Source organism: Protopterus annectens, chromosome 6.part0 (genome assembly GCF_019279795.1).
Source record: "Protopterus annectens isolate FY-2018-M chromosome 6.part0, PAN1.0, whole genome shotgun sequence".
Classification (NCBI taxonomy): domain Eukaryota; kingdom Metazoa; phylum Chordata; order Ceratodontiformes; family Protopteridae; genus Protopterus; species Protopterus annectens.
The window spans coordinates 460,476,087-460,500,882 of NC_056737.1; the positions used below are offsets into that span (position 1 = coordinate 460,476,087).

The following is a 24,796-nucleotide window of genomic DNA, read 5'->3' on the forward strand; positions in this document are numbered from 1 at the left end:
ATATTAAACCGATGCCTCCTTCTTTACTTAGGCCTATATCTCGATCCATGTCTAAAAAACTGACGCCCAGGCCACATGCCCAGGCCTCTAGGCCTAAAAAACAAATTATAAGAATGGTTGAAGATCTAATAACTCTAATCAGGGGTAGCCAACTCCCCCCCTTATAAGAGGCGTAAGACTGAAGTTGATTATGAATCTTCTGATCAGGATTCTGTTTTTTCTGACTGTTCTGATGATCTGGATTTGTCCTTACCTACTTATGAGAATTCTGATGCAGAGGACTCTATTCCATCTGCTTCCCCTCCTGAGGATTTTTCTTTTGGGGAAACCTTACATACTCTAAGGGAGCATTTCCACTGAGAAAGCCAGGATTTTTCTGATTCAAAAAAGAGGCTTAGGGATTTCCTTCTTCTACCTCAGCAAAGGCCTTTAGCTGTTCCTCCTGTACTAGACATTGTTGATGATGCTTTCTCGGAATCTAGTTTGGACCCTGATTCCCTGCCTCCTGCTCCCAGAAACCCTGACAAGATACTACAGGGTCCCTGAGTCCCACAAATTCCTTTTCAAAAATCCTATTGCAGGTCCAGAGACTATTTCACAGGGGCCCAAGGGCATTAAGGCTTCTACTGCTAAAATCCTACCCCTTCTGATAGAGACTCCAGGGCGCTGGATAGATGGGATAAGAAGGTTTACACTTCTGCAACCTTGGCCATTAGGGATTTAAACTGCCAGTTTCATATGTTAAAATATCAGCAACATGTTATTGGACTGCTTAAACAGAAAATGATGTTGATTCCTGACTGTGTGGAAAATAAAGAATTACAGGATTTAATGCATTCTGCCAAACAAGTTGGAAAACTTACTTTGCAATGTGGTTTTGATTCATTATAGGCCTCTTGCAGGGCTGCTGTTACTGGGTCTGTGCACAGAAGGCATGCTTGGCTTAAGGAACAATCTTTGCCTGATCATGTTAAAGCTAAATTGTTGGATGCTCCTTTAAATCAGGACCGCCTGTTTGGCAACAAGGCTGAGGAAGTTCTTAAAAAAATGGAAGATAAGCTAAATCTATTCAAACTGTTAAAGATTTTTTACAAGTTCAGCCTCCTAGATTTAGTAGGCACTGGCCATCTAAGAATTGGTCCTTTCCAGCTCCTTCCAGGTCTTCTCAAGCTAAACCCAGACACAGCAAAAACCCCAGGATTCAGTCCCAGGGGACCCACAGAAATAAGCAGTGGGGGGCCTCCACTTCCAAGTCTGGGAATAATAAGACTCCCCCCTATGGTAAACTGTCTCAATGACTTCCTTTTAAACTTTCTAAGCACTTATCAACTGACTGCCCTTTTGGGGTGAAAGATTGCTCTTCATGCAAAGAATTGGGAACTCATTACCCAGGACAAATGGGTTTTAAATATAGCATCACAGGGATACAGATTTCATTTCCACATGTTGCCAACATCAACTGGGTGGCTGGACCTACCCCCAAATCAGTGGGCAGATGCCCAAAAACAAGTACTTTCTCTCTTAAGCATGGGGGCTATTCAACTGGTACTAGAAGAGGTAAAGGGACAAGGTCCCTACTCACGACTTTTCCTGGTACCCACAAAAGAAAATTCATGGCGTCCTATCCTGGACCTGTCTACTCCAAACACCTTTTTGGAGACTACAAAATTCAAGATGCTGACCCTTCACCAATTACTTCCTATGCTAGGCAGATATACCTAGTTGGCAACACTAGATTTAAATGAAGCATACCTGCACATCCCAATCAGGGAATCCTGCAGAAGATACCTATGCTTCAAAGCAGGCTACACTCACTATCAGTTCTCTGCACTGCCCTTTGGTTTATCAAGTGCACCCAGGGTATTCACAAAGTACCTAGCTCCAGTTATTGCATTTTGCAGGCAAAGAAGTATTCAAATATACCCATACCTGGATGATTGTCTAATTCAGGCAGAAAGCCAGGACATACTTTTGAATCATCTGGCCTTTGTAAAAAGGGTTCTAACTTGTCTGGGGTACACCATAAACGAAAATAAATCACACCTGGTACCCTGTCAACAAATTATATTCCTTGGAGCAAGTTTGAATACAACTTCCCAGATGGCTTACCTCACACCAGAAAAGCAAATTCATTTGACAACTTACTTCAAACAAGTGGCCACAAAAACCCTGCTATCTGCAAGACAAATACTGCAAGCCTTGGGGTTCATGGCCTCCTGCATTCTTCTAATTCCATATGCAAGACTGCATATCAGGAAACTACAGTGGTATATAAAAAGCCTATGGTGTCAACATTCTCAAGACCTAGAAACAATGATTCCTATCATACCTTGGCTATGCCTAGAGTTCCTTTGGTGGGCAGAGGCCTGCCACCAAAATAAGGGACTACATTTCACACCACCCCCTGCTGCCCAAACCCTAACAACAGATGCATCAGGCTATGCATGGGGGGCTCACCTGGCAGGGAAGTGCATTCAGGGCAAATGGAACCCAATTCAAAAGCACCTGCACATCAATCAAAAAGAAATGTTAGCTGTACAAAATGCTCTGACAGCCTTCAAGGACGACATTCTTCCAGAACAACTAATGGTAAAGATGGACAACACCACTGTTATGTGGTACATAAACAAGCAGGGGGGGGGGTACACATTCTTACCCCCTCTGCAGACTAGCCATGGCATTGCGGAACACCCTTGAGCTACCAAGTGTACCTACAAGCTCAATTCCTTCCAGGAAAATTAAATACACTGGCAGACGGACTAAGCAGAAAACTCATGGACCCAAACGAGTGAAAACTGGAACCAAGGATTTTCAACATGTTGACAAGCAAATGGGGGAGCCCAGATATAGACCTGTTTTCCTCTCTCCAGAACTATGTGGATGCTCTATCCTTCAGCTGGAAAAACCTATCAGTCTATGCCTTCCCCCCTCTGCCTCTGCTCCAAAGTAATGCTAAAAATCAAACAGGACAAACCAAGGATGATTTTGATTGCTCCAGACTGGCCGCGCCAACACTGGTACCCCCTCTTGTGCAGTGTGTCATGTTTGTCTCCATGGCACCTGCCTCAGACTCCTTCCCTGCTGCCTCAGGAGGAGAACCAGATTCTGCACCCTCAGCTTCTAACACTTAACCTTGCATCCTGGCTATTTACTTAATCTCTCCTTTACCATCCCTCAGCAAACCTGTGATGGATATCATTTTAGAGGCAAGGAGGCCTAGTACTAGAAAATCTTATGCTGAAAAATGGAAAAGATTCTGTGCCCTGGAACCAATCTCAAGGGATGGGCACAGCAGTGCCCACTTCACCTCAGATTTTACAATACTTAACTGAGATGCTTCACAAGGGCTTGTCTTTTTCCTCCATTAGAATCCACGGCTCAGCCATTTCAGCTCATTATAACACAGAACCTCCCTTCTACTCTCATCCGCTGCTCAAGCAGTTCGTCAGAGGGGCCAAAGATTTGAGACCACCCAGGAGAGCTCCAACCCCAGCCTGGGACCTTAATTTTGTTTTGGAGAAACTCACTCTACCTCCTTTCAAGCCAGCTGCTACTGCAGACTTAAAATTTCTTTCTTGGAAAACAGCTTTCCTTTTAGAAATCACTTCAGCCAGTATCTGAATTTCAGGCCCTTATGGCAGTAGAGCCTTTTGTCTTTCATGCGGACAGGGTGTCCCTCAGAACAAATCCATCCTTCATGCCCAAGGTGGTTTCCAGTGTGGCTCTTAATCAGTCCATTCATTTGCCAACCTTCTTTCCCAATCCACAGAATAAAGGGGAATTGATACTGCATTCCTTATATGTGCACAGACAACTTAGATTCTACCTGGACAGGACTAAACCTCAAAGGAAATCTGAACAACTGCTGGTGGCATTTGCTGCCGGGGCAGAGGGGAAGGCTATTTCAAAGCAAACCATTTCTAAATGGATAAGCCATTGCATTCATTTCTGCTATAAGCACCATGGAAAACCTGTCCCCCAGGGGATCAGACCTCACTCCACCAGGGCTGCATCTACCTCTACAGCATCCTAGAAGCTGCTACCTGGAGTTCTGTACATACTTTCACCAAGCATTATCATTTGCCAATTTTCTCTGAAGCCAGAGCTGGCTTTGCCACTGCAGTCTTGCAGGGCCTTATAGCTGGCCCTAATGCTAACTAAATTCCTCCTCCCTACCATAGCTTTGGGACTGTACCCAAATGTAATGACTACAACAGTGAAACACGAAGAACATCATGCAGTTGTGTACACTTACCATAAATGTAGATGTTTGAGTCTATTCACTGTTGCAGTCCTGGTTAACCTCCCTCCAGTCCCCTAACTTCTTTTGGCTATACCTCTACTTTCCTTTACTATGCTTAAAAGTCTTTTTGGTGTATTTGCTTTTTTTTGTTGGAGGTATATCTGTGTGCTTTTATGTTTAATTGCTTCCCATTAGGGGGCACCTGACATCTGGGGCAAGAAAAACTGATGTAATTGCGTCAGCTGCATGTTTTATACCCCTGACGACCTGACGTCATGGAAGAAGGGACAGCAACTGATGCAGGACCCAAGACTTTGTTAATCAGGCCGACTGAGGGCTACCTGCAAGCTGATAACCCAAATGTAATGACTGCAACAGTGAATACAGTCGAACATCTACATTTATGATAAGTGTACACACCTGTACTTTTTCTCTGCATGTTATGTTGTCTAATTCTAACATTTTTTGAAACATCTCTGCTTGAGAAGTCTCATACTCAGCTAGCCTTTTCTTCATTTCAACCTCTGATTTTTGCAGTTTTTTTCAGTTCTTCTGAATAGCTGCTTAAAGCTTCTTCCATTTTTCCCAGCCTTTTGTTATTTGAACTTATATACTCCTTCAATGTTTTATTTATTTTGATAAGCACTGAGTACATTTTATTTATTTATTTTTCTCTAAATTACTGGAAGCCATCTCTTATATCAGTGAACTGTTTTCTGCTGAACAGCTGCAGGATTTTTCCCATTCGGTGTTTTCTGTTCACTTTTTCTAGTGGATTTACTTTCAGGATCTCCAATTTTCTTATTTGCTTGCATCCAGACAGTGTACTTACTAGTCAGTAACATAATTTTACTAAAGCTGGCAGAATTGTTAGCCTGCCTGTCTTTTTTTCACACTGGGAGAGCAGAAATCAAGCTTTTGATTAGTGTGTCGCCATCTTGGAAGTCCAGTGCATGCAAATTTTTGTCATAACTTGACCATCCTACTTGCTGTTTTTCTTATTTTTTAGAAGAACTATTTAATGCTGTGCCTTTTGCAGCCCATTAATAGCATTTTTTGCGTACAACTTCACACTAATTGCATCTTGTGGGTAAGATGAAACTCAGTTTAGGCAGCTTTTGCAAGCTTATCCAATTTCAGATACCTCATTGATATTTTTTGTGTGTTTTTAGATATATATATATATATATATATATATATATATATATATATATATATTTAGTTAGGATTCTTAAATGATGTAAGGCTATTCGACCAGATGTCAATAACCACCATACCTTTTCAAGGAGGGCAAGGCATGCAAGTCCTAGAATGTATTTTAGGGCATCCTTCTATTTATCTAAACTATGTTTAAAAGCTGGCATTGAGTTGCATTGCTTGACTTGCAGGGGAGCCTTTTCCATCAGAACAAGCAGAGTAAACCTATCACTTCATTTAGTTTTCTATTTTACCTGATGTAAATTGAGATAGATTGTTCTATTGGCAAGACAATGGCTTATCCGTAAGAGCCTATATCGCATATATTACAGGGATAATGATTAGAGCCTTTCCTGATAACTAATATTTTTGAGGCCCAAGATCCTTTTTTAGAAATCTCTGTGTTTTTTTTTACAAGTTTCTGATGTGTCTAGTGAGATGCATGCCAAAGGGTGTGTTATATTCTGTAATGGTTCTAACCTGGGCAGAGTATAGGGGAACAATAACTGTAGATGGTAGGAATTTGTTGTTTTCTGAAGGAGATGACACTGCATTTCTTAGCATTTTAGATGTCCTTCCTTAGTAAATGTAGCAGTGTTCCTTTCTATAGGGATATCCAGCCAAGGGTAGCCATACTAACGGCCAGCGTATCAAAGCCTGGGCCCTTCCATCCTTCCATGCACCATATGACAGACGTATGTCCTGTGTCCAAAATGTAAGGTATACAAGTGACACGGAAGCATCTAACCCTCATAACTTCTTTGCTACCAGTCTGAAAGCAATGTTTTGAATTCAATTTGAATGTCATATGTCTAGTAAAGTTCACTTGTCCCAGAACAGATATGTACCCCATTGGGGGCTCTTCCTTTTTTTCTTAGCTTGTTTTATTGTAGGTGGTTGTCATCCAGAAAGGGAAATGTGAATGTGGGAGGTAGATTCCCCATAAGGAGATAGGTAATAAGTGTCTGTTTTGTTTAGGTGTGGAGCATTAACCATAAGCAGTGTTATATTTGCCAGACCTTTGTCCCTAAGACCTTGTGCAGCCATCTTTCCTCCTTTTTCCATGTACATATAAAACCAGCACCTGAAATGCCTTGCTGGCTTTAGAATCTTCACGCCCAGACATCCAGCTGCTTTTAAAACAAAGAAGTCAAAGAAATTAAGAATTGAGGCTTCTGCTGTTGAGCCTCAGCTGGACATCTGTGTTGTGTCAGATGAGATCACAGAATGTCCAGTTCAGATGCTTGCCCCCTCAGACATGACCCTGTTGGAAGACAATTCTGGGCATGCAACTAGCTGGCATTTGTTGAGGATGAGAAGCATGAACCATGGCTCTAATTTCTGAAGGGCTTAGTGAGATTCTGTAAATTCTAGTGATGGTTCTCTTACAGATGTGCATTAGGATTTGGAACCTCAGAAGTGTATAAGGGTAGATGTTCTTGTTAAAAAGAAACCAAAGACAAGGCATGTTGCTCCTGTTCCTAAGGACCCCCAAAAGGAGTGGCAGGATTTTACCCAAGGTCTCTTAAAAGCCCTTAAGGCTTTGAAGCCCCCTCAAGGATTGTGAGTCCCTTCTCTTGTGGGATTCCTTCTACTTCCACTCCCTCAAAAAGAACTAGTAAATGTTGTCTGATGATGGTGATGATGGTAATGAAGATTTAAACTCTGGTGAGGAGTCTTTAGCTTATTCTTCCCAGATTCATTCTCCTTTTGCTTTGGACGCTGATGAAGAAAATACTCTTTGCCATGATTCCCTGGTAGAGAACTTTCCTTTGGGGATAATAATCTCAAAATGATAGAACATTTTAAGTGGGAAAGCCCTCAGATATCTGATGTTCAAAAGAGATACTGTGTTCTCCTCCAGATGGATTCCCTTAGACTTTCTGCAGTATTATATATTATAGATATATTTATACTAGTGAACACATTGCTTTCATTTTATGGTCACACTTATTGTGTGTGCAGCTCAGTGGTGCAGTGGTTAGCATTGCCACCTTACAGCAACAGGTTAGTTGGTTCAATCCTCTGCTGGGGTGCCTTCTGTGTAGAGTCTGCATGTCCTGCCTGCTTTTGCATGAGTTTCTCCTGGGTGCTCTGGTTTCCTCCTACATTCCAAAGAAATGCATCTAGAGTGTTTCTCATGGGCCTCTGCTGAAAATGGGCTCCATTCCATTCAGACTTTCCCAGTAAACAAATGTTAAATAAACGATTAATAATTATCACTGCTGATTCATAGTGGTGCCCTGTTGCTTTTGGTAATGTTTTGAGTGGCACTAGTATGAGTTTGGGTAAATTGTTTTTGTTTGACTTGCAGGGGAGAAGTTAGTGAATCATATAGATATGTTTGAAAATTATCTATGATTATAAAATTAGAAATGAATACTCTAAGGATCCTCACAAAAACCTGTGTCTCGCACATTGTTAAACATGCACAAAAACACAAGTATACACAGTTGCCCTTTTGCAAGGGAGTGAAATTTGGTGCATTGTTTAAATTCTTCTTTATGTAACGCGAAATGTTTTTTGTTTTCCATTTCTGTTGCAAATGTAGTACAAAGCTTCAAAACAGGTGTGTAGCTGGGTCTTTATTATAAGTTCGAAGTCTGAAAACTTCTAATCTCATATGGTTAATTCCATATGTGCGAAGTTTTCAAACATTGAACTTAAAATCTAAACAAAGTAAAAACAAAAAAACCTACCTGAATGCTCTGTGCAGGGGGGCAAGCCCTCCTGCACCCCTCCCCCGCTACTTAAATATACCAACTCTGAGATCACACTACATTGAAGTGAAGGGAAAAATTCCCTACAGTGATCTCCATTGAAATGTTCGATGTTTGAAAACTTCTCTCATATGATGTTGATCATATGAGATTCGAAGTTTTTGAACTTATAATATAAACCTGTGCAGCCCATTTTACGGGGAAACAAAGGTTTATTCCTGAAAGTATTTGGAGGGCATTTGAAGAAGGTGGAATGATGATAATGCTGGGAGTAGATCATGGAGACAGACAGGGATGTTCTTCGTGTTTTCACTGTTGCAGTCATCACATTTGGGCTATCCCTGCTAGGGTAGCCCTCGGCCGGTCCTGAATACCAGAGGCTTAGTATTTCTGTGTCAGTTGCAGTCACTTCAGGACTGACGTCAGGTCATCAGTAGTATAAAGTAATGCAACCGACGCCAGTACATCAGTCTTTCTTGCCATGGAGCCCAAAGCAGAAGCAGTTTGCACGAGTGCCAGTCGGCCACTACCTGAATTTCGTCTATCGAATTGAAGTTGAAGTCTTCTAAAGCTAAGTACCCCATTGGGGATCCTTTTTTCTTGCACTAACCGATGTCAGAAAAAGTTAATTGTCTCGCCTGTAGAAAGCAAATACCACACCGAGACTTTCATTCTTACTGCGTCACTTGTTTAGGCCCAGACCACAACGTCCCCCATTGTTGCTTCTGTGCTGTGTTCAATGCCAGAACTATCCATCGTCGAGCCCTTATTGTAGCTAGATATTTTCGCTTACAGTCCTCGAATTCCGATATGGCTTCAGTAAGCCATCCGATCGCAGAACGTCCGAAAAAACAAAGATAAAAGTAGAGACAGACCGCACATGTCCAAACCTACTGACGACACTTTTTTTGAAGTTTTGTACTACATTTGCATCAGAAATGGAAACCAAAAAAACATTTCGTATCTGGAGCTGCTGAGCAGGCATCGGCTTCCGAGGATGTCCTTCGCACTACCGATTTTCGACACAAACCAACGTCTTCTTTCACAACTACTGTTCTTTCGAAAACGACCGAGTGTCTTAGGCCCAGGGTACGAACCACACCCAAGAAACTGACTATCCAATCTTAGGCACCTGCTTCCTTGTCTCAGTCTCAAATGCATAAAATGGCAGAAAAGCTTATCATGCTGATCAGGGGGAAGCCAAGCTACCACCTCCAAAAGGAAAAGAGATCTGTCCCCTGTAGCTTTGTCTGAACAAGAGTCAGATGACTGTGATGCATCTGAATATGAAGACATGCAACCCCTCTCTACTTATGAGGATTCTGATGCAGAAGATTCCAACCCTTCAGCCTCACCCCCTGAGGATTTTTCCTTTGGGGAAACCCTTCATACTTTAAATGAGCCTTTCCAATGGGAGAGTCAAGACTAGATGTCATTCCTTACACCAGAAAACAAATTTTCCTGACAGCCTACTTCTCTCAAGTAGCCACCAAACCCCAGTTATCTGCAAGATCTGGGGTTCATGGCATCTTGCATACTACTCATTCCACATGCCAGACTGCATATGAGGAAACTTCAGTAGTACCTAAAAAAGCCTTTGGTGTCAACACTCTCAAGACCTGGAGACTCTTATATCTATAATTCCTTGCCTCGGAAAAGATTTTCTTTGGTGGGCAACAGCATGCTCCCGCAACAAGGGACTACCTTTCTCACCACCCCGCTGCCCAGACCCTCACCACAGATGCATCAGACTATGCTTGTGGAGCACACCTGGATGGCAGGTACATACAGGGCCAATGGAGCCCACAGCAAATCCCTCTGCACATCAACCAAAAAGAGATGATGGCTGTCCAGCATGCCTTGATAGCTTTAAAGCCCCTTCTCTCCCCTGGGGCTCTCCTGATCAAAACAGACAACACCACTGTGATGTGGTATATCAACAAGCAGGGAGGGATTCGCCGCAACCCTCTTTGCAGGCTGGCCATGACCCTTTGTCACACAGCCTCTGCCATGCAACGGCATCTGTTAGCACAATTCCTACCAGGTTCTCTCAACTCTCTGGCAGACCAATTAAGCAGAAATCTTCTGGACCCACACGAGTGGCAGCTCAACAGAAGAACCTTCACCCTAGTACCTCAGAAATGGGGCACCACAAAGGTCGACCTCTTTGCCTCCCACACCAACCTACAGCTCAGCAAATTCTGCACCAGGGAACATTACTGCATGGCTTGGAAAGTGGATGCCCTGTCCTTCCCCTGGGTCAATATATCGGTCTATACCTTTTATCCACTACCTCTCATCCCCAGGGTACTGCTTAAAATAAAGGATGAAAAACCAAGGACAATTCTTATAGCTCCAGACTGGCCTCACCAGCACTGGTACCCCTTGCTGCACAGCCTGTCCCCACTGCCACCATGGCATCTTCCTCAGATTCCAAACCTCCTGATCCAGAGGGAAGGAGAATTGCAGACAATCAGTTTGGCAGCTTGCCTTATTCCCTAACCCCGGATCAATCTGCCAACCTCAGTAAACAGGTTCTAGATGTTATACATGAGGCCAGATGCCATAGCACTAGAAGGTCTTATGCTGACAAATGGAAAAAGTTCTGCACCTGGATCCAGGCTAAGGGAGCCAATATGGCACAGCCCTCCCTCCCTCTCATCCTGGATTACTTAGCTGACCTACTACACAGTGACCTCTCCTTCTCCTCTGTAAAAATTCATGCCTCTGCTATCTCTGCTCATTTCCACACTGAGCAGCCCCTTTTCACACACCTTATGATTAAACAGTTCCTAAGAGTGGCTACCAACTTGAGACCACCCAGAAGAGCACCAACCCCAGCTTGGGACCTTAACTTTGTTTTGGAAAAGCTCACCCTGCCCCCTTTTGAACTAGCTTCTTTTGCAGAGCTAAAATTTCTCTCCTGGAAGATGGCTTTCCTTCTGGCCATCACTTCAGCCAGAAGAGTCTCTAAGCCTCAAGCGCTCATGGCTATGGAACCCTTCATCATTTTCCATGCTGACAGGGTATCCCTCAGAACTAATCCATGCTTCATGCCCAAGGTGGTCTCCAGTGTGGCTCTCAACCAGTCCATTCATTTGCCCACCTTTTTTCCTAATCCCCAGAACAAGGGGAAAATTATCCTGCACTCCAGATGTGCACAGACAGCTCATATTCTATCTAAACAGGACGAAATCCTTCAGAAAGTCTGATCAATTGCTGGTTAGCTTTGCTACAGGGGCAGAAGGCAAAGCCATCTCCAAACAAACCATTTCCAAATGGGTAGCACACTACATCCATTTCTGCCACAAACAACATGGAAAGCCTCCCCCCCCAAAGGGGGTCAGGACTCACTCCACCAGAGCAGCCTCCACCTCTGCAGCTTTCCGCAGAGGAATCCCCACCAGAGACGTCCTGGAGGCTGCCACCTGGACATCTATTCACACTTATACCAAACATTACCACCTGCTTCTCTACTCCAAATCCAGGGCAGGGTTTGCCTCTGCCATCTTGCAGGGCTTCCTAGCCAGCCCCTAGTTTCTTTGACTGCCTCCACCCATTTCCAAAGCTTTGGGAATCATCCCAAATGTGATGACTGCAACAGTGAAACATGAAGAACATAGTACAGTTGTGTTACACTTACCATAAATGTAGATGTTCAAGTGCATTCACTGGTTTCCCTCCCTCCAACCCCTTTCTTCTCTTTCCTTACAAGGGACATGTTGGTGTTTACTTTCTACTGGTGGGGTTCTACCACCAGAACCTGGTTCCTACTTGGGGGCTCCTGACAGGTTAGGGAAAGAAAAACTGATGTAATGGCGTTGGCTGCCTTACCTTATACTAACTACCCGACGTCAGCAACCGACAAAGACATACTAAGCCTCCGGTATTCGGGCCGGCCGAGGGCTACCCTGGCAGGGATAACCCAAATGTGATGATTGCAACAGTGAATACACTCGAACATCCACATTTATGGTAAGTGTACACAACTGTACTGTGTGCACATAGGAGCCATGTATTAAATATAAAGTGGTATTTGTTAAAAGTTCAGTATGTTTGAGTCAAAAAAACAGCCAGGGACAGTTTGCAGTATTGTGGACAGTTGAGAGGGTATGCCCAGCACAATTAACATTATCTTGGCTTAGACATCTAAATATAATACATAAATGATTAGCAGAAAAAACATTGTTTATGCCATTTTTAAAAATGAACTGCAACAAGTATTAAGTTACAAGCAGTACAACAGACAGATTCAACCTACTTCATTCACCATTGCACAATTCCTTGAAAAGTAATGCTGTGTAAAATAGTGCAGTACCCAGTGCAGTACTCATTAGACTAAAAACTGAATGTGACTTCATTTACATTGTTTTTATCCTGTCCAATTTGAAACCCAGGACAAATAAGAGCAAGTCTCTGAAGAAAGCCTGTCGCACTTCAGTATTTCTGCTCTACTCTAGCAGTTATCTAGCATGACATCATGCTAGGGGCGGAGTTTCAAAAGAATAAGTTTAGAATGCCAACAGAAGCTCTGTCTTAACAGTTTCAGCTAGAAAATAAATAATTCCATCAAAGAAAAAAGAAGTTATGTACTCACCATAACATTCCATGTTTGTTGTCCTTCATCTCATCTTCCTTCTTGCTGGTTGGGTTTGGAGCCGATCCTCGGCTCCGACTCGGCCGTATACTATAGCTCGAGAGCTTTTTACTGGCTTGAGGCTAGCCCCTATCCCAACATGCTTAGCGGTAGTTACCCAGATCTCATTTATGATAACCCACCACAAAGTTTTCTAAACTTACTTATGAGAAAAGGACCTGCATATGTGTGTGTAATCATCAGCAAAGAGAAAGGAAGGAAAGACTAGGTCTAACCAACTGGTAAGCAAAAAGGAACTCAGCCAGTGTAGCCAAACAAAAGGCAAGAAAAACTCCTCTCGATCCTCCAGGAGGAGGAAGGAGGGTGGGACGTAAGAAGGAAGGCGAGATGAAGGACAACAAACATGGAACGTTATAGTGAGTACATAACTTCTTTATGTTTTGTTGTCCCTATCTTGCCTCCGTTCTTGCTGGTAGCACCTATACCTTGGGTGGCTCACTGGAAAAGACTCTTCAGGACTGTGGAACCAAAGGATGCCCTTTTCCAGGAGGCCACATCTACTTTGTAATGAGAGATAAATGAGGATTATCATGTAGCTGCCACACAGATTGAATCTAAAGGCAGTTTGGCTTGAAACGCAGAAGAAGTAGCCAAGGCCCTAGTTGAGTGTCCTTTAATTTTTCCTGGAAGTCCTTTGTTCCGCAAAGCATAGACATGGATGATAGTGTCTGAAAACCACTTTGTTAAGGTCACTTTAGAGACTGGACAACCTTTCTTGTTTTCTGCAAAGGATATAAACAATTGGTCAGATTTTCTAAAATCCTTAGTCCTATGTAAATAAAAAAATAACTGTCTATGAATGTCCAATTCTTGCCTTGTTGCCATAATTGGGGAAGAATACAGGAAGCGCCATGTATTGATTTAAATTGTGCTCTGAACACACCTTGAGTAAGGAGGAGGGATTGGTTCTGAGAGAAACTCTATCTTTGTGGAAAATCAAGTACAGGGACGAATAGATAAGGCCTGTAACTGTGAAACCCTCTTAGCTGAAGTAATGGTGGTTAAGAAAAAAATTTCAAAGGACAAGAAGCAGCTGGCTCAAAGGGGGGGAGAATGAGAATCTAAAACTAGATTTAAATCCCGGGGGGGGGGTTCTCTTATCGGAGGTCTTAAGAGGGGAGTAACTCTTAGGAATGCTTTACATAGTCTGTGGGACGTGATGTTAGATCCCATTTCTCCTACATGGAAATTAGAAATGGCAGCTAGCTCAATTTGAATAGTAGCTGCCGCTGCTCCTCATTCAAATGTTTCAGCAAGGAAATCCAGAGTCTTAGAAATGGGGGCAGTAAAAGGATCAATGTCGTTCTTTTTTGCCCAACAAGTGAACCTTTTCCATTTACTAGCATAAAGTTTTCTTGTAGTGGGTTTATGGGGTGAAATCAAAATGTGTTGAACTGCCAGGGAAACATCTGGGAGCCTGGCTAAGACCAGAAGTGGAGAAACCAAGCTATCAACTTGAGAGTATGGATGGAAGGGTAGAGAGCATCCGACTGATGCATCAGGAGATCTGGAACTGGGTCCAGTATCCAAGGCTCCCCTTGCAGATTAGGCCAGAGGAATGAGAACCAAATCTGTCGAGGCCAGTAAGGAGCACTGAGGATTAACTTGCAATCCAACGACTGTGCTTTCTGAAGAACCTTGGGGATCATGGGGAATGGTGGGAAGGCATAAAGTAGTCCCAGGGGCCTGTCGTGAACCAGTCCGTCCCTGGGTGACTGTCCCAGTGGTGGGACAAGGGCAAAGTAGCTGCTATATTTGTTGTTGAGGGGAGTAGCGAAAACATCGCAGCATGGCTGGCCCCATTTCAGAAAAATCAGCTCTGCAACTTCCTGTTTCAGGGACCACTTGTGTGTCAGAATAGCCCAGCTGAACTTGTCCGCTGTCATGTTGGATTTCCCCAGAATGTGTGTTGTGGCCAGAAAGTGTTGGGAAGACATCGCCCATTGCCATACTCGTAGAGCCTCTCGGCACAAGGGATAAGACCTGGTTCCACCCTGTTGGTTGTTGTACCATACCACCGACATGTTTTCTGTCTGAATTGCTATAGTCCCCGTAGGTAGAGAGTCTTGAAGTGCTTGCAGCGCCTGAAGCACCGCTCTCATCTCTAGGACATTGATATGCAAGTGGTACTGGTGTTCTTGCCAAGTCCCTTGAACAGTCTGTCCCAGATAATGCCCCTCCACCCTATCTGGGAAGCGTCAGTGGTCACTGTTGCTATGGGTTGGGGGGTTAGAAACGGTCTGCCCATTGATGCCAGAGGGGAGTGAAGCCACCATGCTAAATTCTTCTTGCATGACTCCGTGATCCAAATCTGATGTGACATTGGTAAATCCTGGCATGACCATTGAGCCAACAGGAGTCACTGCAGAATTCTCATGTGGAAGCACACCATAATAGGGATCAAGGTAATTCCTGCAGCCATCGAACCCAAGACCTTGAGGACGAATTTTGCCTGGATTCTCTTTTTTTTCATGAGGAATAAAACTTGACAACGAATGGTTAACGCTCTTTTGTGAGGCAGATTTGCTGTCATGGCCCTTGTGTCTAAGTCTATCCCTGTAAATGGAATATACTGACAAGGCAACAAGGCAAACTTTTCGTAGTTTATGGTGATGCCTAGTTGTGTACAGATGTGAATAGTGGAGTCCGGTGCCTCGATCAGTTGATGCTTAGTGGTGGCAGTGAGGAGCCAGTCGTCTAGATATGGAAACACCCAGAATCCTAGATGCCTCAGATGAGCCGTGACTACTGCCATACGTTTAGTGAGCACCCTGGGGGCTGTGGTGAGACCAAAGGGCAAAGCTCTGAACTGTTAATGACTGGCTCCCAGCTGGAACTGTAAGTACCTCCTGGACTGCTTGTCCATTTTTATGTGGTAGTACGCATCCTGGAGATCGATGGAGCACATCCAATTTTCCTGACCCAAAAAGGGAAGAATGGACTGCAGTGTTACCATCTAGAAATTTGTTTTCTTGACTGATTTGTTGAGTTTGCTGAGATCCAAAATGGGTCTTCAGTCCCCTGTCTTTTTTGGAACTAAAAGAACCTTGAATAAGTGCCAGATTCGATTTGGTCTACGGGGACTTGAATGGCTCTTTTAACAGAAATTAGCTATCTGAATGCAAAAAAATTATAGGAAATATCACAAGAAGAAGAAAATACTTGGGCTGAGCCAGTATGAGCAATCTCAACGCTGCAAGTGGCAAACGAGATCTGGGTAACTACCGCTTGGCATGTTGGGATAGGGGCTAGCCTTGAGCCATTAAAAAGCTCTCGAGCTATAGCATACAGCCGAGCTGGAGCCGAGGATCGGCTTTGAACCCAACCAGCAAGAACAGAAACAAGATGGGGACAACATAACATCAAATGTAACAGCATAGCTGGCTTTAGGCACCAGCAAATCCTCAGTCAATGAGGTCCCCCTGTTCTGGGGGGGGGCCTCCAACCACAGAAAGTTATTTTATCTTTATATATTGTAACGTCTGTCAAACCAACAAAAGCTAGTATAGCAGTCATGTACTGAATAAACCAGCTGGGCGATAACATCTTATTTACATCTCCTTTAATGTTCAAATATCTCCGTGATTATAGTAACAGTGTTTTATCAAGCAACAGGCTTCACAATTCCATTAAATATTTTACCACTGATGTAGCGTCCCTGGTTTAGTTAAATCCTGGTAGTGGACATTCACTCCACTAAAACTAACAGTGTAGCCATCTTTATGTATTTGCAATACCTGTAGCTACAAGGGGGGACCTTTAATCATCCTTGACTGTGTACAGGCTCACAAAAGCTGCTGCTGGTTGGGGGAAGTGAGGAGGAAAAAAATGTAGTAATTTCCTGATTATGCTCTTTAATGGACAGGTCTATGATATGACCCTGTTAGGATAAAACTGATAATGAACATAAGCAAGCAGCTCATTGTGACTGATGTCAGTGCAAACCTTGGATTTCAAGAAAAACTAATACTTCCGATCTTCAAGGATGGTTTTCTTTCAGGAAGTTTTATAAACACTGACAGAATACCAGATGCTACAACCTTCAACTTCTTTGCAGAAGAATTCAGCATAATACCAATAATTGCAGAATAAAGGCTTAAAATCAGAAACAAGATTTAAATATTATGTTAATTCAATTAAAAATTAATAGTATAACACCTTCAGCATCAGCATGCATTTTTTGGACAATAAGTATAAAACTGATGTCTGGATTTATTAACTGTCTGTAATCCTGAATGATTTACAAGCAAGTCAGACTTTTTACGAAGGACATAGCAAAATTATGAGAAAAATCAGGGAAGATCTGTGAAATCAGGGACAGTAAACAGGTTTACATTACTCCTCACTGAGGTAAATAAAAGTGACCTACCCCAGATGCTGTTTGATGACTGCTAAACGGCGGTCACAGCTCTGGTGTGACAGTGCCAGTGTTGCACAGTGTATTGCTTTTTGCTGAAATACGTGCAAAATTAGTATTGCTTATGCTTTGTGTGTGTGTGTGTGTGTGTGTGTGTGTGTGTGTGTGTGTGTGTGTGTGTGTGTGTGTGTGTGCGTAAAAATATGAGTGATTTTTATCTACACCCACACCCAGTAATGCCAGGACACATGCATTATTCTTCTGGGTATCAGTAAAAAATGTAGCTAAGAAGTAGTTATATTTCAAAAGTAATGTGTAAAATATATCATAGAACATTCATGAGCTTAGATTTTCTAAGAGTCTGGGGGCCCCCACTCCCCAGACTGTATAACTGGATACAGGAGTTCCGTTAGTCATCCCTGACTGTTTGGGAGCCCCACAAAAGCTGTTGCTGATTGGGGAAAAATGAGGAGAGAAAAAAATGAATATTTTTCCGATTACACTTTAACCCGAACAAGACTGTGATATGACCCTGTTAGGATACAGCTAATAATGGCCTTTGCTCTCAGCTGCACCTATTCTAAAACTAGCCCTGCTTGTGTGGGTGTGTGGGTCTACAGAAAGCTGCTGTAGGTTATGTAGTGGTTGGCAATTTTGTGGTTATTACTTTAATTTTCATCACAGTCATACCTTTGAGGTGTGCCTATGAAGCTATTATAGCTTGTATTCGGGCTGAAGACAGTATGGTCATTGTTCCTTTAACTTTTCACACAGACCTCAGAAATGTATAAAGAAGGTTACTATAGGTTACTATAGCTTGTGCAGGGGCAGTGAATTGTCTAGGAGCAACACAGTTGAATACATTATGGTAATCATTTTTTTTCACTTTCATCACAGTTGCACTTCAGGCATGTATACAGGTAGCTCCCTTTGACACTTTAGGTTGAGGAATGAGGAGGCATGCTATGTATATGTATGTCAGCAGTCACTTGAAATACATGGCTGTGGCAATTTGAACCTCTGCTTTCATTTCAGTATAACACCAGAGAGGTGCATAGGCAGCATAGCTCTTCAACCTCTTGGCACAAAAAATCTGGACAAAGCCAAAAATAATAGGGGGACAAAGCCCTAAAAATAGGAACATATTTTAAATATTGCCTTTATAAACTTAGAAAGTTACAAGAATAAAAGTTATTGCGTTACCATGCATTTTCTGAAGGATATGAAGTCTGAAACTCAAATGCCTGTCATTACATAGTAAATTCAGTCCTCAGTGATTTGCCACAAAAATCCAGAATACCACAAATTTTATGAGGAACAGACCAAAAATATGAGGCAAAAATCTGGACATTCTGTGAAAATCTGGACAGTTGAGAGGTATGATATACAGTCTTTTTTGTGAGGTAAGTGAGCCAGACAATTCCCAGATAGGTGTATCCAGACAACAACTGGGTTGTTAGTTTATTTTGAGCTACTATTTTGTCATCTTTGAACATTAAGCCTTTGGTACACTGTCTTTCTTGAAAGAAATAAAAGTGAGACTAACATTTTTTTCCTTAATCATGTTTTGTTTAGGTCACCACTGGATTAAAAGGTTGGGAAAATCCTCAAAAATATATCCCAGAACATCTGTAACTCTATGGATTCTTGGGCCCTGGCTTATTTGAGTTATTTCCTGAATGGTTATTACTGTACTTAGTTGGTCAGGAATAATGTGTTGAAAGGATTTCTGAAGAAGTTCTATAATAAAACAAACAAGTGCTAAAATAGTTCTCTTTGATGTTATATGAGTTCTTTAGCACAGTCTCCTAACATGGCTTTTTTTTTTCATTGTATGTTGAAAGGATGCAAGGAAAACTGAAGCTGAACACCAACAGAATTTCTTTCCTTAATCATAATTTCTCTTCAAGCCATCATTGGATGAAAAGGTTGTGTAAAAAGAAAAAAAAAACTTTACAATGCACTTCAGAGCATATAGGAAGTTATGGCTTATTGAATACACTGAAGAGTAAGGCAAAATGTGAGAAAAGGAAGAAAAAAGTAACGTGCATGGTATAGAGCCCAAGATGGGGTGAAAACAGGGGAAGACTGGAAGGTGCGTGTCTGTGTCTGTGTTATGGAGGGGTGGTGTAGGCAGTAGGTGGAGGATGCCATTTCACATAAGTCCAGACCTGTACATTTATCATTGGTGAAACTAAATGCCAATAACTGTAAATGCCCCTTTGTGAGATGGGCCAACATACCGTGGCACAAAGGCCTGTTCGGTGTTACTACTCCTAAAAGTTTGCAGTATAAACTAAAAGGTTGCTTGGGGGGGGGGTGGCTCTGATAGGGTGATACGTAGATTGCAAGTGCCTTGGGGGCCCACAACTTGATATCTGCTTGGGCCCCCTAAAATACTAATACCAGCCCTTGCCAAACGGCTACCACTATGGTAGGTAACAATGCTATCCCATCCCATGCAAAAAGAAAAGCAGTATGCTTAAAGTCTGACAAATCATTTTAAAGTCTGCCAGCTTGTTACTCTCCAAAAAAACATGTTCCCAGTTACTTCTTCCGCATCACTTCTCCAGCATTTGCTGTCTACAAAACGAAAACTTCTCTGAAGTCTGCTTGGGGTGTAATGTACTTATGCAAACACTTCCAAGCAAAATCCGAAAACCTTCTGGACTTCATGCCATACTTGGGAGCCATGCAATAACTATCCATTTTTCTTTTATAAATTGCCTTTCCAGTTTCTCTTCCCAGTCTTTTCCATCACTTGTTGATAGATGTTTGTGTGTATTTGTACACACACACACCCACACGCACACACACACACGTGTTTGTGTGTGTGTGTATGTGTATATATATGTATATGTATGTGTATATATATATATATATATATATATGTATATATATATGTATATGTATGTATATATATATATATATATATATATATATGTGTATATATATATATATGTATATATATATATATATATGTGTATATATCTATATACGTATGTATATATATATGTATATATATATATATATATATATATATATATATATGTATATATATATATATATGTATATATATATATATATATATATGTATATATATAAAAAATGTCCAAGTATAGATGGCTGCAGGTAATGGTTAACTCAGTTTCATCAGTTTGCAGTATCAAGTCCCAGTTGAGTTGAATATATCAATTCTCATTTCATCAAAAGTGTTGAAGTAGTTTCATAGACACACCAAAACAGGAGAATCAGACCTATCTTCCAGCACAGAACCCATGTATACATCTGTTTCACTGGCTTAATGAAATGGAAATTGATAACTGTCTTGCAATCAAGAGTCAACTATACAGTTGTCATAGTCTCATGTTAATACATATATATAGACTGTATGGTTTTGCTTTATGAATGCTACTTGTTGCAAAACAAGTTCTCTAGCTACTGTAAAAAAAGTATTTCATTTAAAATTCAGGCAGACCTCAGCGTGGGGGGAGCAGGGGGGCTTGCTCCCCACAAAAATTGTTTTTTGTTTGAGTTTTTTCAATCTTTTTAAATTCGTTCTAAAAAGATTGCTCTTTTTGTATTCACTATTTTGAGCATTCAGTGTTTGATAAAAGCTGATGTAATCTATAAAGTAGAATGCTTATTTAGTGGAACATTTGGTGCGAATGTAAAAAAAAAAAAAAAAAGTGACTGCACAGATGAGGGAATGCAGTTTGTGTGAGTCTGATATGGTTGAACTAAAGTTTTATTTAGCACAGTAAAGTAGGAGTATACTGGAAAATTAATGATTTACTGAAGAGGTGCTGGTGTGAAGATGCGAAAGATTGCGTTCTGGAGGTTATGTATGTGTGAATGTGAGCAAGTTAGGCAAAAGGTTAGATTTTTTGTTATGCTTATGTAAGTAGTATGTGTGTGTTTCTTGTTTAGTGATCATTTTAGGACAAGGGTTCCTAGTAACATAACGTGAAGGGTTGGGGATTAGCGTCATGAGTAAGGTTGGGAATTGGATTAGCACATTTGTGTAAGATGGGGCAGAGACAAAGCCCACCCCACCCTAACTCGTGTGCTAACTGTAACCCTACCTCTGTCCCTGCAACTAATCCCAGCCCTCTACATTGTTAGCAAAATCTTCTTACCCTAACAGTACAACCCTTTACACAGTGGTCTGTACTGGGTTTTGTGGCTGGGTTTTACTGATACAACTTTTTTAGGGGGAAAGAAGTGCTAAACTTTTTTTGTATTTCACGTTCAGTAGTGCTTCAGTGTTTTGTGTTTCTGCTGTTTTGTATTTGGTCATCAAGGTTAACTTTTTTATATATATTCAAGTTTTCTGATAAAATATATATGTGTGTATGTGTGTATATATATATATATATATATATATGTGTGTGTGTGTGTGTGTGTGTGTGTGTGTGCGTGTGTCTGTGTGTTTCGAAATGTTTAGATATATGCACACGTGTTTTGAAATGTGTAGATGTAATGCAAACTTACATATGATTTTAAGTTGAAGTTAAAACGTTTTGTCTACTAAAATAACTGAACTGCATTAATGTATTTTTTTTTCATTTCTGAAAAAGATATAAATACGTTGTTTATTTTGGATCAGGTTGTTGAGCATTTTTCTCTCAACTGGGATACATATTTGTGAAAAAATATTGGTATACAAGTTCAGAAAGCAAAATCTCATTTCAGTATATGCAGTGCCACGTCTTTTAGCAGTGCACCACTTATGATTGTACAAAGAAAGGATTGTAGCTTTCCAAAATATGAGAGGTTGTACGAGGCACTGTAAGTTGAATAGCAAACAACACCAGAATGCGAATACTCAGTTGGAATGCATAGCAAATGTTAGTGTAGTGCTCTGTATCAACACGTTTTGACATCTTAGCAGAGCTACACTCAGGAATTTTGTATTAGTACATCTAGCATTATTCATTATATTTTAGTGAGCGACACTGAGTTTCTGTTTTAAATGAGGTAGTTAGATATTTTGGCTATACATTTGCACAGCTGTGCTTAGTTGAATTGTGTTGCCATCTGTTTTCAGTTTTATTTCTTCCTTTCTTTATACATGGAGAAAGTCCCACTCGATCAGGAGCCCATTTTCAGTGGAGGCCCAGGGAGAAAAGCTCCACTACTAAAAGATGTACATAGTTCAAGGCATTAAACAGTTTTAACAGAGCAAATTATACAGGTTAAATAGTACAACGGGTGTTAATAGATATTGACAGTTACTTTATAGATATATCAGCTATTGACAGAATTGTTATATACATAAAATACACGTCTTCTCCTTTAATTTGCAGTCACTCTCGATGGCTACACACTACCAGATAGTGATGATGAAAATGAGGAGGAAGCCATCCAGAGAATTCTGAAGCAGGTGGGTGCAATAGAGACTTCTTTCATATTGAAATCATAGTTTTGCCAGTTTTTGAGATTGTGTAGATTGTGTTATGTGCTTTCAGGCCCTCGTAGAGACCTTTTTTGGGACAGAATTTATGTCAAGTGCCATCAATAAATATTGCATTTCATCAAAATATGTGTAATTAAACTTAAAGACACAAGAAGTGGTACTGAAAACGTGATTGCTTGTGTTCATTCCTGTAAGCATTACTGCACTGTTGTCTTTTTGACAAGATTTAAAGAGTGTATATTTTTCATTATTTTCTGTTACATTTGATTTGTAATCTGATAGTAATTGTGCCCTGCTTCTGGATGGTGTGTAGTTTACTGGGTTCCTGTTTTGCAACAAAAACATTTTGGTTGAAATGCCACCTGAGGCTGGGACAGGGGAATGTTCAGCTGCATGGGGAAACTGTTTCCTGGTATTTCACTTTCAAAGCCAAACTCTTTCCCCGGCACAGTATACAGAAATACTTCTTAAACTCTCTTGGTACCACAGAGATGAGTATTTTCCACAGAACTAACCAAGTACTTTATATTTTCTTTTTGTTTGTGTTTGTGTGCTACACCTCACCCTAGCTAACTGTGCACATACTCATTGTTCATTATGCTATAATCTAAATATCTACTTATATTTTCTGGTTTGTTTGTGTATACGTACATATTTTGTATTAATTTGATGACACAGTTGATGGGTAAGGCAAGCTCACCTTCAGGCATAACCTTAGCTTAGGAGCTCTGTGGAATAGGATCTATACAGCCATCCATCCATCCACAACCCCTTTTTTCCATTTTTGCACATGGGATCAGACAGTATAAGAATGATGCATGTAATTATGAATAAAATACAAAATAAAAAAATGCATGGAATATGCTATTTCTTGTATTAGAGTAAAGAAGGTTAATTAGTTTGTAAAGCTAGGCACCAGACTTCCATGCTTCATTACTAACAGTAGTGGTGGTAAGACAGGTCCTCGTTGAGGTTTAGAAAGTTGTGTTTACCGAAAAGAATGAGACTTATTTTAGGCAACAAGGCAAATGAATGAATGTCTCTCCAGAAAAACGGTCTTGACATCATGTATTTTTTATGCTTTGAACAATTTGAATTTATTATGTACTTAATTTCCAGGTTGCAATATTTTGTGCAGTGTTTATTTCCTTACCATTTTTAAGTTTTTTGTTAGTCACAAGTGTTTGTTTTTTCCATCACTAATCTCATTAAAAGGGTGAGGGATTAGAGACAGCTGATGCACGCAGGTCACTGCTCCAGCTGTGTCCGTGAGTAGTGCACATGCTTCTCAGAAAGGCAGAGGCCATGTACACAAAGTAAGTCCTGCAAGCCTGAAAGGTTTATGTTTTTCGTTATTTTAATAATCTGTGGGGTAAAAATCTGTTAGGAGGTTTGATAATGTACTTTTTTAAATAATGTAGCACTAATGTACAAGTTCAGTAAAAAGTGTTTATATTGTAGCGTTAGGGCAGTATTCAGTCATCGTGCTCAGATGTAGTGAAAGTTGCCCTATCTGTGCCTAAACACAGCTAAGGTGTAATTTATAGACAGCAGCTCTGCTTAGGCGCAATTGTCTGAGCCAGCCTGAGAAAGTAAGATGCAAATGAAGGTTTAATGTGATGTAAATTAGGATCCTGTATTATGCACATTAAGATCTTCTCACCTTTATGAGTCGCATTTACTTTTTTATGTGGTTCTGTGCCGTATGCTGAAAGGATATAAGAGGCAGAGTTGAGCCTTTTCTTATATACTTTGAAATTCGTGAAGATACATTTACTGCTAGCTTAGCTATCTCACATTTTATGCTCATCTTGGCCGCACCAAAATGAGGTGCTCCTACAGGCACTGATGAAACAAGGAGAAAAAGATATAGGCAAAGGCTGACCCATCTGAACTTTGCTTATCAGTAAATATTAGGGTATTCAGGGGAAATAGTACAAGCTGTTTGTATGACCCACAGATGGGAACTGGGGTGGAGTGGGGGCCATGTGGCCTTTCTGCACCTATGGATACCAAGGTATGTATAGCCTTCACTATGCTTGCCCCATGGACTTTCAAGAGATAAACTGGGAGCATATTTGTTCCTCTACATACTCTTGTCATACATGGCCTAGTACATCTGTTTTCCATTGTCGCCTCAGGACCAGGACAGTGCCATGAGTGCCTTCTAGGAGATGTCATGCTTTCCTGAGGTGCTTGATTC

The 24,796-nt window shown here is 41.2% G+C and overlaps 1 protein-coding gene across 3 annotated transcripts in view; it reads left to right on the forward strand.

Moving 5' to 3' along the window:
* The window catches only part of ZFYVE19 (zinc finger FYVE-type containing 19), a 641,592-nt gene that overhangs the window by 436,742 nt on the left and 180,054 nt on the right, over nt 1–24,796 (forward strand). For all 3 annotated transcript variants that reach the window (XM_044074191.1, XM_044074190.1, XM_044074192.1), the window contains exon 9: nt 22,484–22,560. In XM_044074191.1, coding sequence (XP_043930126.1) covers nt 22,484–22,560 — 77 coding nt within the window. The remainder of the gene's footprint in view (nt 1–22,483; nt 22,561–24,796) is intronic.